The sequence below is a fragment of the Orcinus orca genome, chromosome 14 (genome assembly GCF_937001465.1).
Source record: "Orcinus orca chromosome 14, mOrcOrc1.1, whole genome shotgun sequence".
NCBI classification, from domain to species: Eukaryota; Metazoa; Chordata; class Mammalia; order Artiodactyla; family Delphinidae; genus Orcinus; species Orcinus orca.
Window position 1 is genome coordinate 62158799 of NC_064572.1, and position 12030 is coordinate 62170828.

Here is a 12030-nt window from a genome sequence, read left to right on the forward strand (position 1 = left end):
CATTTCCCCGCCCTCCTTCACAGTTAGCTCATTTGCCTTCCAGGTGTCACCTCAGATGTCACTTTCCTCCAAAAGCCCACCCCATCACCCACGGCCAGGCTGGGTATTCTTCTGTCCTCCAAACGGCTGTCTAGTTTTACCCTATCACATTTCTTGTCATTTTATCTTGTAATTGCCTGTTTATATGTATCTTCCACGCTCCTTGAGGGCTGCAATGTTGTTTTTTGGATTTTTTAAAATCTTTTTTTGGGGGGGGCGGTTATTTATCACCGTGTGCCCAACACCAGCACCTGACGCAGACACTCAGTAGTTACTGAATGAATGACAGATGCAAAGATGATAGAAGTTTCAGGGGGGTAACTTCCACTCTGTGTACTGAAGAACTTGCCAATAACTGGTTCAGTTACACAAAAAGGAACAGACTGACCCCCAAAGCACAGTGAAAGCCCCGTCCCTGTAAGTACCCAGAGCCCAAGTGGCCGTCGGCAGGGAGCTCCTTCAGATGGCAGGTGGAGTACATGCCCTCCGCTCATTTCCTATCTGCAGGAAGGCACAATTAGATTCACTTCTGGGGACAAAAGATCTGGGTCGGGGTCCCAGTTCTGTATTTACTGTGAGACCTTGAGCCAGTCACGGCCTCTCTGAGCTTTCCTTACCTGTAGAATAGAGATGACACCTGCACTGCCTACTTCAGATTTTGTGAGAACCAAAGGAGATCACGTATATGAAAGTACTTTGTAAAAGCCTTAAAATGCGAGGCACTGTTATTATTTACCACAGCATCTTCAGGACTTGCAGCTGCACTAATCTTAGCTTTACAACTGGATTAGAAAACCAAGAGCCATGTGGAAAGTTTTACTGCTGCAGGCAGAGCTGAGAATTAGAGCAGAGAGATCTCCCTCTTCCGTGCCACGCCACTGCCCTAGGGAAAAGGCAATGGTGGGGGTCAAGAGCACCTGTTTAGCTGGGATCTGCCAAAGGCCCATCGTTCCTGCCATCAGGGAGACTCCTTGGAGCCTATTACTAAATAAGGGGGAGTAGGGCCCCAAAGTCTTAAATCACCATGAAAACAGCAGAAACAAAAACTACAGACATACGCAATAAACCTTCCCCGTGGGCCCCTTGATTTACGCTTAGTCAAGAACAGTTGACAGCATTTCACTTCCCCTTTGGCAAGACAAACCCAATGAAACCGTTTAATTTAAAGGCTTTTATTAGGAACCAGGGGAATGAGCTGCTTATCCCTCTGTAACAGTCTAGAGCAGGTCACCAGGCCCAGGAAGGAGAGAGTGTCAGAGATGCTGTGCTGTGACTTGCTGCACTTGCTTAGGGCCCGGAAGGAAAGGCGGCGACGACGGAGGGCGGCAGGAACTGGCGTCAGCCAAAACACCAAGAGCCTGGGGGAGAGAGCCCTCTGCCTTCCTTCCCACCCCGCTCGAGGCTGGAGTGTGCCGGGAGACAGAGAACGTGGCTGGAGTGGGCAGAGCAGCAGTGCTGGCCGAACCCTGGCTCCACTGAGTGCCGCTTCACTTGGCTGCCCTCCACTCTTCTTGCCGTTTAGTGATTAGGTATTTGAAGAACTCATACACAGACCATGCGATGGCTGTGGAGGGGATCTGGTAAATTACTCTCGCCTGCACCCCTCGGAAGTAGGCGGTCACCCCGCCGACTTGATACACCGTCCTGAAGGCACTAGCCATGCCTGTGATGTGTCCTGTAATGTTTGAGTTCAAAGCCAGGGATTCCTGGGTGTTGAGCAGTGTTTTGCAAACGTCCAGTGGGGTTGTGGCAGCGGCAGCTACAGCTCCTGCACAGGCTCCGGAGAGGACATGGGAGCTGGGGTTGTACCGTCTCTGGGGGTTAAAGTGCTCCTGCAGGAATTCATAGGTCATGAAATGAATGGCTTGGAAGGGAACGTTCATGGTTAGCTGCGTGGTGTAGCTGCGGTAAAAGGCCCCGGCCCCTTCATTTTGCCACACTGCCCGTACACAGTCTGTCACCCGGTGGTACGGTGAGTTGTACATTTGCATCCTCTGCTTCACCACTGGCGGTGCCGTCAATGAGAAGAAGGGAACGGTGACAGCAATCAGCCGGTGAGCAGGAGTGTCCAGATTCGGAGTCCCAAGTCAGTAGATCAGCCAATGGATTGGAGAGAGGAAAAAGTATGAGTGAATTGTCAGTCTGATTAGTGAAGGTTTCCCTTTTTTGAGAGGAGGGGATAGGAGAGGGTGATAAAGGGCTAAAAAATAATGGACCCAATTCTAGTAGGATTTCTTTAATACCAGCCAATTAACATACAGGATATATCTACAGTTTAGACTCCAGAGGGTTTCCTTGAAATAAGTACCTACCTATTATTGTTACCATCTTACCCTTTTGTAACTCTTAAGACAAGTGATTCAGTGGCAGTGAACATAATAATGAACACATAGCCCTAACAATCCCAGTCCTCAGGTACACAACACTGAACTCTTACAACATGAGGATCTCATCCCTCCACAGGAAGAGGAGAAGGGCTACCAAAAACACAATTCTTAGTCAAGAAGGGTATGGCTTTAGTTTCCAGACATCTCCTACCCCCTCAAGTAGATACATGTATAAGCTCAGGTATAATCTTCAGTTTAGCTTTGGCTCTTTCCTTGCCATGGCCTTGCCCAGACAGGTAAAGAACTGGAACTTTAAGGAACCTGGCAACTGTGCTATCCTTTCATATTTGTTTGGGTACCTCATTCTCCAACTGAAAAGCCAAGATCCAAGCAGCAGTGCAGGGACTAAGCTCTACCAATGTACCTTTCATTCCTATCTCAACCATTCTTCATTCCAACAAGATAGGCAGTATTTTCATATGTCAGAATCCATCTTCACCTTTTTGAAGAAAAGTGAAATAATCTGCTAAATTTTTTACATCAAATCCACTATAAAGCAGACTTCCAGGAAGGCCCAGGAATAGGCCACATAGAGCCATACCTTTTTCCAGGGAAGCCCCAGGTGAATAAATCTCACTGAATATGCTTCCTGTCTAAGGGAATTCTCCTAAGCACGGACAACATGGAGGGAGTGCCCTCTAGTGGTAAGACAATGTAACACGCCAGGATTTCCCACCAAAACTGATGGGATGCTCCCTGGCTTTCTCCTGCAAACCAAAAATAAAGGAAAAGCCCAGAGATGTAGATGCAGCTGCCCATAGAGGGAAAGGGTGAGGAATCATTACCTTCTGCTGGATTCATGGCTGCATCATGAAGTAATGTTGCCACACACCCGGCCGCGCCTGCAAAGGAAAAAACAACTGCCACATGTAAGGCCAGGAAAGGGTGACTGACTCATGGAGGACCCAGAGTGAAGGGGCATAGCTGTGATAAACCACAGCAGGGAGAGGGAATGTTAAGAGCCAGTTTAAAAGATGGAACCCACTGTTTCTAAATGCCTGTTCAGAGAAATGAAGATACTTGTTCCCTCTAACTTAGTAAGGCCATCAATCTACCTTCCACAGCTACGATAGGAAGGCCAGGAAGAGTCTGAGAAACAGCCCAGACTTTTTTCAACAAAGGTGGCTCTGAGAATAAATGCAGTTCATGCTCCAGACAGGAAGCAGATACACTGTGGCCAAGGGATGCCAGCACATCACCTGCTTCCAGTGGCGGGAGAGCACGAGGGGCAGGTGGTTAGATCTCCACCACAGAATCTCACCTTCTATCCTGCTGCCGCATGCTGCCCAACCCCAGTCTCCAAATCCTAACATCTGTCCATCTAGACCTTTCCCTCAGGTCCTGAACTACCGTATCCCTCACCCTCTCCTCTCCACTTTCACTTTTTCTCCAGGCTGCCATCCCTTCCATTACTTCCACACAACCTCCAACCCTCTGGTTTCTTTGTACAGAAGCCCCCCGGCCCCAGCACCATTCACTTGTTGAGGGCTTGTCATGTCCTCCATGATACAAACTGCCTGTGGGCAGCTGGGATCCTGAAAAGGTGAGGCGAAGAGCTGAAGCTCCACTGATGTCTTCCTTGGGTGGCTGGGTTACCTCCAATCCTGCCCCGAGGAGCGGGATACCACCCAACTACCAAGAAACACACAACGGGGGCAGTTCAGTGTGTGTCTCCACATTACCAGGGCATCAGAAGCTGATACCAGGGAGAGAATGAGAGGAAAGGGTCAAGCTGGTACGTAAGGGAGGATATTGTAACCCTTTGTTGAGATGCCCCAAAGAAGAGGTGGGGTTGACGCAGCCCACTGTCTGAGAACATCAGGTGTGGAAGTCCCTCCCCTATAATCTGGCCTACTCCAGCCCAAAGCTTCAGCTTCAAATCATGCTGAGACTGGAAAGCACTGACAACAGCAAAGCCCAAAGAGTTGGGAAAGTGGGAGAACCAGCACAGGAAGGCTCAATACCATTGGCAATATGGCTATTGCCCCCAGGGTGGATTACATCACTCAGTGTCTTTTTTAACTTTTCATAGCAGGCAAAATAGAGGGCGTGGGCGGGCCCTGCGCCAGTTGCTGTGACGTTCAGGCCTCGCATGGGCCTCCACAGCCCCTCTGTTCTTATAATCCTCCAGAGGGCCTCCAACACGTTGCGATAGCGGGCAGCTGGATCAGGCTGTAGGCTCTGCATCCGAGTCTGAAAGTACAGAAGGGAGAAGTGCAATGTCAGTGATGCTGACTGCGCACCCAATCTCAACACTCAGGCTTGGGCACTGGGCAGACCTACGTGAAATCACGCCGATATGTAGAAGTGATACCCGGCATCCAGTGTTACTGCCTTCCAAATCTATGTGCCGTCTTTCCAAGCCTCGGCTGGACCTTTCTTTTTCTGGTCACCTATGACCCTACGAGTGGAACACCATTATTTTCCCTCAAAAAATCGCCCCCTGCTAAGCGTTCTTGAACCCAGCAACAAATATTAAGCCTGTGTTTCAGGAGAAGTTGCTTTTTTGTCTTAATAAACTCAGGCTAAGAGTTCTTTACAAGTGGATTCTAAAGTCAACTATTTACTGTCTACAACATACTTTATTATTTCTGAAGACTGATCCTGGGCTGCCTGGCCACATACTACACTGACTAATGAGATGACAGCTCATCCTTCAATATAACCTTGATGATAATCTGGCTTCTTCAGACTATTTGGCATTGGCAGTTGGGCCTGTAAGTTAAAATTTTGGCAGAAGTAGTATTCCTAATAGATGCTGCTCTAATTTCCTGGAAAAGAAAGTTTACCCTCAAACTATGAAGGTGGAAACCAATCTATTCTCTAAAACTGAGGGAGATTCCAGATTTCTAATCTAAACTGACTGAATCCCAAAACTGGCATCAATGAATAAAATTAGTCTCAGTGAAACATAACCCTTGGAATCTCTAGAGGATTCAGTGACTGGAATGAATGTATATGGTAGATACTGAAATTTGGGAAATTAATCTTACTTGAAATACTTCCCAAATCACAGACCTTCTCTGAAGGATGAGTCTCCAATGCAGATCTCTTGTCTATTGATCTATTTCAAGGTTAGGGTGGCATGGAGACTACCAGATAGTATAAAATCAATGTCCAGGGACTTCCCTGGTGGTCCAGTGGTAAAGAATCCGCCTTCCAATGCAGGGGACGCAGGTTTGATCCCTGGTCAAGGAACTAAGATCCCACATGCCGCAGGGCAACTGAGCCCACGCGCCTCAACTAGAGCACCCATGTGCCACAAACTAAAGAGCCCATGTGCTCTGGACTCCGCGCACCACAACTATAGAGCCCACGTGCCCTGGAGCCCGCGCACCACAACTAGAGAGAGAAAACCCGCACGCCACAACTAGAGAGAAGCCTGCGCATGGCAACAAAGAGCTTGTGCTGCAACAAAAAGATCCCATGTGCCACAACTAAGACCCGACGCAGCCAAAATAATTAATTAATTAATTGATTAAATACTAAAAAAAAAAAATCAATGTCCAGTGCCTGGACCACAGTAGGCACTCAAGATTTGTTTGTTGAATGAATGAATGAATGAATCTTAGCTTTGTCTGCACCAGTTCAAAAAGGCCATTAGTGAGCCAACAGGGGCAACTAACGCCCAAGTACAGTTTAAATTCCTACTTCATTCCTGTCACTGATTCAATCTGGATTTAAAAGCTTGAACCTTCCTGTTGGCCATCTGAAATCCAAGAGTAATGCCTCTTCTCCAAAGCATGGGAAAAAACGAACTAACCAGATTAACAAATCCTGGTTAGCTGCAAGCAATCCACATTCCTCTAGTTATTTTCTCCTTCCTGCTACCAACAAAGAACTGGTAGCCTAAAAGATTACTGAAGTTCAATCAGAAATATACAATATCACTTATCACAATGTGACACATTCTTTTCTACTTCTCAATTAAAAAAAAAAAAAAGGACTTCCCTGGTAGTGCAGTGGTTAAGAATCCGCCTGCCAATCAGGAGACGCGGGTTCGAGCCCTGGTCCGGGAAGATCCCACATGCTGCGGAGCAACTAAGCCCGTGCGCCACAACTACTGAGCCTGCGCTCTAAAGCCCGCACACCTAGAGCCCGTGCTCTGCAACAAGAGAAGCCACCGCAATGAGAAGCCTGCACACCACAATGAAGAGTAGCCCCTGCTTGCCGCAACTAGAGAAAGCCCGCACACAGCAATGAAGACCCAACACAGCCAAAAATAAATAATTAAATTTTAAAAACAACAACTAACTAATCTTATATTGGGGGAATGTTTAGAAATTGCACTGTTCTGCTGGAGTCAATAGCATATTTGGGTAACTAGTCTTAAAGGTCTGGCCTCAGAGTCCTGGAACCATTTACCCACAAGAGAAACCTGGACTGTGTGTAAGTTACAATGAAAATTTTACACACACGTCTAAATCTAACTCACAATTCTAACTCAATGAAAATACACCCTCATGGAGAGGACCCAGGCATAAGCCACACCAAATATACAAATATGGCTCCCCAAATTTGTGGGCCAATAAATCTCTTTCACAGAAAGATGAAAACCTCTTAAAGATGAAATCTCTAAGTAAGAATTAGTGAATAGTCTTCAACATAAAAAAAACCACTGCCCGACTTTGAAGAAAAGCCAAACGGGGCTTCCCTGGTGGCACAGTGGTTGAGAGTCTGCCTGCCGATGCAGGGGATGCGGGTTCGTGCCCCGGTCTGGGAAGATCCCACAGGCAGCAGAGCGGCTGGGCTTGTGAGCCATGGCCGCTGAGCCTGCGCGTCCGGAGCCTGTGCTCCGCAATGGGAGAGGCCACAATAGTGAGAGGCCCATGTACCGCAAAAAAAAAAAAAAAAAAAGCCAAACAGGTAAGTAGTTTGGTAAGACAAGTCACATTTGAGTCAGAAAGGCTGAGTGGGAGATCCAGCTTTGCTAGCTATGTGGTCTTGGGTATGTCACTTAACCTCTGAGCTTCAGCAATGTCATCTGTAACATGAGACTAAGAATGGCTGACTCAGAGTGCTGTTGTGGAGATTCAGAGTTAAGGCAAGTAAAAGCCGTTGCTAATTTATGTGGTGCTAGAAATATAAGGCTTTTTATTGTATTCAACTATGTTTCTGAGAAATATTAGTTCATATCTCATAATTTACAGATCACAGCAGTGTTGTCTCGTGTATAAGTCATTTTGCAAATATGCATGGGCAACTAACTGGTCTTTAACCACTAACAAATCAGGATTGATTTTGTATTTTTTGTTTTCATTTTAAAGTTCCTCTGTGTCTATGATTTATATGTCCAGCTGTTCATCTAAAGGCCATGTTTAGGAAGGAGCACAATTGTGAAATTCTGTGCCTTGCTTGGTTCTGGAAATCTGCTTTTGGGCGCCTGTATGGAAGGCTTGGGAGTCAGACTGGGTTTAAATCATGACTCTGCCACTAACTATGTGACCTTGGGCAAGTTACTTGCCTGTTTTCTTCATCTATAAAGTAATGAAAATGGTATCTACTTCATGAAGTTGTTCCAGTGATTAAATCAGTAAATATTAAGGCACATCACATAGTGCTTGACAAACATGAGCAATTGCCATTTACTGAATGCTCATTATTAGATATAAGAACATCAAATAAGCCAATGTTTCAATTTCCTAGCTGTCCACTGGTGAATGTATATAGATAACCATTTACATCTGGAGTTTGGAAAAGATTTACTTCCCTTTGTTCTTTCCCTCCGTAACTTATTATATAAGTAGATTATTTGCTTCACGACTACAAAGCCAAAAAGCAGCACCTTGGTGACAGGTGCTTAGCCAGATGATTTTGAGAAGAGTTTTGACTGCTTTACGCTGTAGAACCTATCCCTTTAGATAAAGTCTGGTGCTTGTCTCTGAAGCCCAGAAAAGGAATACTGGGATTCACTTGGGCTCCCAAACCTCCCTATTATGACCATGAAAATCACTGGTTGACTAACTATAGCCTAGCAAGGCTATGCTGACTTCCCATGGTCCTTCCCAAGGATATTTTAAGTCGACTTGACCCTGATAAGCGGTTTGGGGGTGCACAGGCTTGCATGCCAAGAGTCACTATCAGCTTTCACTTGCAAACACTGTGGTTGACCTTTAGGCTCCAACACAGATACCTGCCTCTAGTCTTAGGGTATGTTGGGCTGCTCTTCCTCTCCACCACCTATTTATGGTGGAAGAGGAAGAATAGCTACGCAAGGACAAGTGAACTGCAAAGCCCTTTCTGAAGGAAGAGATTTGAATTTTACTTTCATGCCTGCACAACAGTGACTACTGTAAAGTGTTTACTGACACTAAATCTTGATAGGCTCACCTACTTTTTCCCTCTAATCATTTAAATGCCAGCGTTAATGGCAAATGAAAATGATTCTTCTAAAACACGCTTTTGTGTTTTTGAAGACTCCTGAGCATTTTTTCCTCCAGATGAAATAATTATTTCTTTAATGTAGTGCTTCGAGGCATGACTGTAATGTTGTATTAGTAATCTTTTAAAAACAAAAATTCCAAAGCTTATGCAAATGAATAAGAACTGTTCTTCAAAACAGTTATCTTGAAAGGCTACAAGCGACTTATTCCAGCAATGCTGCTGCAGTTATGCAAAACATTTCTGGAACTCCTCTTTCCAAAATGTTCCCTCAGTGGGTTTATCAACCTCAGGAGTAAATCAGTCTCCTTGCTTTTTCCAGTCCTACCTTATCTTTGACCCCAATCATCATTACCCATTTTGATCTCCCACCTGAACTGCCATATTTGATTCTGAATGGTCTCAATTACTAAAACATCAACTCTGTCTTGTCACAGGACAAACACTTGCCCCATTTAAGGATATGTAGCCAAGTATTCTAGAGGCATTTCTAATAGAGTAAGTTATAAAATGTTCACAACAACATTAGCATTATGTAAATATATGGAGTAAGGAGATAGTCTCCTAAGGTAGTGGGACAACATTTAAATTGATAAGCTGAGGTAATATTTCTGAGGTAATATTTCTAAGTCAGTCACATTATTACATTGTACTTTTCAAGCCATTCAATAATTTTCATTACTCTCCTTGATCTAGTTTTCATTTGATACCCATCCTGAAAGACAGCACCCTAGACTATCTTGGACTTTACTCACAGTCCAAGTATAGTGAGGTTACTTTGCAGTTAGATCATGTTAACTTTTGGATATACAGCATTAACAACTCACAGTTGGATATACAGCATTAACGACTCACAGTCATTCAACCTAGACTCTGTTACATACATGTCTGAATCTTTTTTATTTGTACTTATACATATGACATTTCAATATTGTTAGAGCATTAGCCATCCTCTTACTTCTCTCTCATGGATTTTACTATTTCTATTCCTCACAATTGACATGCGTATTTAAAATTCTAGGGACTTCCCTGGCGGTCCAGTGGTTAAGACTTGGCCTTCCAATGCAGGGGGTGCAGGTTCAATCCCTGGTTAGCGAGCTAAGATCCCACATGCCTCGGGGCAAAAAACCAAAACATAAAACAGGTGTGATATTGTAACAAATTCAATAAGGAATTTAAAAACAGTCTACAGCAAAAAAAAAAAATCTTAAAAAAATAAAATAAAATTCTAATATCCATTTTAGCCAAGTGCATTTACCACAGTTTCAAGGGTATGAACCTTGGTAGGAGTTACCTTGCAATGTGCTACGATACTCCTACCAACTCGGTGTCATTCACAAAGCTTAAGGAGCACTTTCTCCATTTCCTCATCCACCTTACTAATGAAAACATGAAACGGTACTGGAACCAGGAAGCAGAAGAGAAAGACTTTGCATCTTCCAAGTAGATATTCTCCTCCTGAATATGTAACTTTTTCCTAATTTGAGAAGAAAGCATACATCCAAGAGCTGTGAGGATATTGTTTAACTATATTACCCTTAACATGTAAAGGAGGAACCAGTCTGTCATTATATTTATTTCAACAGTCCCCTTGGTTGTTCCTTTGCTAATGCACAAGAATAAGAACTGTAAAGAACAATGTGTTCCCCTCGTCACCCAGCTTTCTTCAGAAACATGACTTCTTGTACCCACTCATCAGCCTGCTTGGTGTGGCTGGAATTAGTTTTACTTTCACATGAATCATGCCCTCTTGTTAATCCCATTTTATTTTCTTCACAGTAACATCTACTTTCCAGTATTGTCATGCTTCCCTTCTAGACAACTTTTCCCTTTTTGTCAACTTCAAGTGGCTAAAGAAATACACTATGAGGTCCATCTCTCCTTGGAGGGCTGATGTGCTCCCTGCATATACACAATCCCAATCCCAGCTCAATTTTCATGTTCAGGAAATAGGTGGAGTATCATGCTTGCTGCACAGAGAAACCGAAACTTTTTCCTGAACATGGTCTTTCCCCTATTATTTCCAGTCAGGAACTCTGAATTCTGACTGCACAATGATTTCCAATCACTCATGGGTTAAGATTTAATAAGTAAATACTTCCTCTAGCTGAGAGATCCCAGATTCTGGTTCCTGCCCCATCACTCTTAAGGGAAAACACAGCAAGGAGCTTGTAAAAGCACTGGCCAGAGAACATCTCTAGCCATTAAGATCCTATTGAGGGTGTTCAGTAAGCTTTACCTTAATCAAGTTAGTAGCACTTACCTGTTCCCTTCCCATCCCACCCTATTCCTATTTAGTCCCAGTTGGGATCCAGGGTTCTGGCTGACAGATTTTCTTTCCAGAGTCCCAATTTAGATCTCACTGACGGTGAGAAATTGGTCCTGGCTTCTGAGTGGGATCAGTTCCCGGCCGGGACCTTTCTTGCATAGGTGTGTGCTTCGAATAGTGTGGTGGCAGGAGCCAGAAAGGGACTTTGGTCGGCTCCGGCGCTCGGCTGGGATCCTGGCTCCGGGCATGACCCAGGGGTCGGGTCAGCCCCAGGTGAAGTTCGGAGCAGGGCCAGGTCTCACCTTGACGCAGTCGATGGGGTACATCACGCAGTGCTCCAGGATCCCTGCCACGGCGCCCGCCACCATGTGCGTGGTGACAGTGGCTCCAGCCGGCAGCGCCTCGTAGTCCGGGCCGGAGTCAGGATCCTGCCGTACCGGGGGCCTGCAGGCCCCGGCCTCCCCGCCGCTGGCCCCCCGGCCCACGCCCCGCTGCAGCCACCCGTCCAGCAGCGCCGACTCCCCGGGGCTCCGCCCCGGCCCAGCCGCCGGCCCCCCCGCCACACCGCCAGCACCCCGCCCCTCCAACTCCATCCACCCGGGCCAGCTGCAGCGCCCACCCCCGCCGCCGCCGCCGCCGTCGCTGCCGCCGCTGCCGTCGCCGCCCCCCAGCCCCGTTGCGTCTGCCTCAGGCGCGGCCCAGAGAGCCCGGGGCCTCGGGCTCCCGCTTGGCCCCGAGGACACGCCCCTCAGTCAGCCATTGGTGCAGCCGTCAATATAGCCCCGCCCCCATCTTACGTAGAAAATATAGGTCTGTGGTATTAGTGAAGTTGCCTGTCATTCCTCCGCCCCGCGGCGTTGAGACAGCTTAGATCCCACCCCTTCCCCTTTGATCTTGGAAGCTTCTTGTTTATTGGCTACTTGGTTGGCCAACATGTAAGATCAACCCGCCCTC

The 12030-nt window shown here is 46.2% G+C and overlaps 1 protein-coding gene across 1 annotated transcript; it reads right to left on the bottom strand.

Moving 5' to 3' along the window:
* Positions 1-1195: 1195 nt before the first annotated feature.
* On the bottom strand, positions 1196-11786 carry SLC25A28 (solute carrier family 25 member 28). Its single transcript, XM_004268442.3, has 4 exons — positions 11379-11786; positions 4391-4619; positions 3212-3268; positions 1196-2044 (listed from the first exon to the last, which is right to left on the bottom strand). The coding sequence occupies exons 1-4, from the start codon at positions 11667-11669 to the stop codon at positions 1527-1529; spliced, it is 1095 nt and encodes a 364-aa protein (XP_004268490.1). The 5' UTR covers positions 11670-11786; the 3' UTR covers positions 1196-1526.
* Positions 11787-12030: the final 244 nt, after the last annotated feature.